This window comes from Trichechus manatus, unplaced genomic scaffold (assembly GCF_000243295.1).
Source record: "Trichechus manatus latirostris isolate Lorelei unplaced genomic scaffold, TriManLat1.0 scaffold00278, whole genome shotgun sequence".
Classification (NCBI taxonomy): Eukaryota; Metazoa; Chordata; class Mammalia; order Sirenia; family Trichechidae; genus Trichechus; species Trichechus manatus.
Genome location: NW_004444214.1, coordinates 1,374,642 through 1,378,339, shown reverse-complemented (window position 1 = coordinate 1,378,339; position 3,698 = coordinate 1,374,642). Strand labels below are relative to the sequence as shown.

Genomic DNA, 3,698 nt, shown 5'->3' with positions numbered 1-3,698 from the left:
CACAGCATACCTACACACATATTAAGATACATGTATTATTTATAATAATACTGTTCCTGTTTAATGTATTTTAATAATATTTTAATTTGTATATCATTTTGATATAAGACAGAGCAACGAAAAGATAGTGTTTGTAGCTTAATAAGCTCATTAATAATTGCTCCATCTTACATCAGGTATACATTTTCTCATAAATGTGAGACAGGTATAATTCCTTTGTTTACTTCCCTTTGTCTTACAACTCACCTGTCCCTTCTAACAAATACCATATATTCATATTCTACTGTTTATATAAACATGGACAAGAAGGGTATGATTTATTAGGAAACATGGTTTAAATAACTGGCTAATGTATCCATATCCACATAGAATACTTTATATCATTTGTAATTTGGAAGAAATGGAGAGGAGAATTAACTACTCATTAGAAAAATCACTGAGGTATCCTGTGGCTCTAGGATACGTCATTTTCTTTGGCCAAGAAGGTAACACCCAAAAGATCATAAACAATAACTTTCATAATGAAGAAAATTACAAACTATTAGAGAAAAATAAGGGCAAGGTGAATTTAGCAAATTCTTCTGGCAGAGTTCTTCTTAAGTACACTGTTATAATATGGTTGTCATCCCTATACACAGTACACTTATCATCAGTCTAATCATGGTTCCTTGAAACACAGCACCACTGATAAGTAAGAGGAAAAAAAATCCCAGGGGAAAAACACCCGTGGCTTGACCTGGCTAGAATTCTTCAAATGTCCCTAGGTTCCGAAGGATTGGTGTGGGAACCACAAGTCCTCCAGGAGGAGTCAGGCTTGGGTGGCTGTTTTTCTCTTCCCAGAGCTGTTTGCCACTTCGACCTGGGCAGGCGAGGGGAAAGGCCAGGCACACTGCCCTCACAGCCCTTTTCTCTGAGGGAAACTGGGGCAGAGCCAACACGGCATTTAAATTCCCTCAACTGGAAAGCATGTCAACTAGAGCAAAGGCCCTTCACCCAGGAGTAAAGTGCTTGATCGAAGCCAAAGTCAGGAAATTAGTAATTAGACTGGATTGCAGGGTAGCATGGGACTTTCAGAAAGGTGTGAATATGAGTGTTCTCAATGGGGCTCTGTTCATTACTAAGAGGAATGCTGTTCTAATGGAGAATGAGATGAGTGGGACAGGGTCCAGTTTTGTTTTCAAACTAAGCTAAGTGAAATGAGAGTGAGCAGGGAGCTACAGGGAAGCTGTAGCTTACCAAGAACAAATGACTTCTAGAGGAACACTTTGATGATCTTTTCCCCCTGGAAATCCAGGGTCATGAAGGAACTGCTGGAGACAGATGAGAAAATGTAGGGAGCTGACTATGAGAAGGTAAGTCTGCTATGGAGAGAAGGATAACTTCAGTCTGGACTACTCATCTATGCTCTGAAGGGTATGTGGAGGTCTATTACTCCCTCCACAGGCCAGGCTCCAGCTGGGCCTGGAGCTGCCCTTTCCTCTTCCTGGGAGCCTTGTCTGCATTCTGCACAATCAAGGCTGGTGCTCAAAACACACAAGTAGGCATGACCAGGACTTTTGCAGGCAGAAAAGAAGCAAAATCTCCAAATACTAAGCAGTAAAGGGGACTGGAACGATTCAGTTGACAGGAACATCCCTTCTGTCTTTGTTAAAATGCAGTCGGCTGAATCAGAAACAGGAAAATTCTTCAGTGCACATTGTACTACCTTTCCATCTTCCAGTGAGAACACAAAAACCATAAAACCATATAACTATTAGAAAACATTGAAAATCTAGTAATATTCCTATATGTGAAAAACAATTATGTAACTTTAACTTAGGAAAACCTTTCTCTATGTTTTTTTGTTAATCTACTTATAAAACAGCAATACTTTAGTCACTTTAGAATATTTTTTGATGAATGAAATCCTTGATTCACATTTTAGGATGGTAAAAAATAAGTTTATAAACAAGAAATAGGCAGCTGGGCGTGGAAAGGGGGCATTTTCCTATAAATATGTCAATAAGTCCATCGATTTCTATACATATAAACCAACACCAAACCTACTGCCGTCAAGTAAATTCCTACTCATAGCGACCCTATAGAAAGAAGTAGAACTGCCCCATAGGGTTTCCAAGGAGCAGCTGCTGGATTTAAACTGTCGACCTTTTAGTTAGCAGCCAAGCTCTTAACCACTACGCCACCAGGGCTCCTCTATACGTATAACCACCCACAAAAACACATGGGTCATTGACATAAATCTAATGTCATTTTAGTGAATATATTTTCAGAGATGTACACATCTCTTTACAATGGCAATACATTTGAATCACACCTGCGCTCCTGAAATATAGCCATTTTAGTCATGATGTGGCATTGTTTTAACGAACTGCTGGATTTAGATGACTACTATTTCAGTTGGAACTTTTATATCACATTCATTAAAGAAACTGGTCAACATCAGAGGGGTAGGGCCAGAAACACATTAAATACTTTTTCAATTCAAGTGATTGAAAACAATTTTCCAAGACCAAGATGGAAAGTCAATTCACTTAAACATTAAACAAAAGAAATAAATAAATTCTGAAAAATTAAGAAATCATATACCTGAAGAATTACTTCATTAAGTCGTTCTAGCGACTCCTGATTTTCCTTAGTTTTATCAAGAAGCGAAGCCACTGTTGGACTGTGGCATATAATTGTTTTATCCTTATCCTGGAGACATCTTTTTGCTTCTTCCATCAAAAGAAGAGAAAGGAATTGCAGGCTGGTAATACATAGGGTAGGGCATGTGGCAGACAAACCCACACATTTGCAGAACATATCTAAAAGAGAGAATAATTTCAGATTATCTGTTTAAAAATTTCTTTAAAATTAAACAAAGAAGAAATGAATCAGATAAATTTGAGTTATTAATAATATAGCTTTTTTTTATTTCCATGAAGTAAAGCTATCAATAGTTCAAGTACCACAAGAATAACTAGCGTTTAAAAGTATGTTAAATAAGTCAGTATTAAGACAATATACTGACTCAAGAAATCTATTTGATTTTCATTTAATTTGGGTTCTTTTTTATATGACAGAGTGAGTGAGTCAGTCTGTATGTGTGGGTCTCATTTGCTAAGACCCAAAGTGAGAGGATTATACAGTTGGTGAGTATATATCCTTGTGGTCCTCTGAGGTCTACTGGAATTCACAAGGACTTCTCCAGAATTTTTAACTTCTTTGATTTTAGGGCTAACGTAACAAAAATTTAATAGAAATATACTCTGGATTACCTAGATTATCATCTTATAACTGTGGTTGTATTTCTGTTTTCAAACAAGTTGATGCCAAACAGTACTTAAAAGTAAGACTTAGTATGCAGTGTTGGCATGTGAAGGAGCAAAGGCTTCATGGTAATTAAAACAGATATGAGAGGTTAAGAACTGATTTGCAAACATAAAACATGAAGTATAAAGAATACGCAAGCCAAACTTTAAAAGACTCTACACCAAATCAGTCATTATTAATTTCCTATTGTGAGCACTGATTTAGTCTAATTTAAAATAACATTTGTTATATTACATTAATTTTATTCGAGTATCATTTGTTTTGTGATTTGGTTGTATTTTATTTTTAAATTATTTTGGATTTATAGTTGAATAAGTTATTACTATAAAAATTTATCCAGGGGTCTGGGGACCATGGTTTCAGGGGACAAGCAGGTCAACTGTCAT

General features: G+C 36.4%; 1 protein-coding gene across 1 annotated transcript in view; it reads right to left on the bottom strand.

Moving 5' to 3' along the window:
• RTTN (rotatin) overlaps positions 1-3,698 on the bottom strand; it is a 185,588-nt gene that overhangs the window by 30,279 nt on the left and 151,611 nt on the right. Inside the window, 1 exon segment of the mRNA XM_023725021.1 lies at positions 2,587-2,831. Within this exon segment, the coding sequence (XP_023580789.1) occupies positions 2,587-2,831 (245 nt within the window).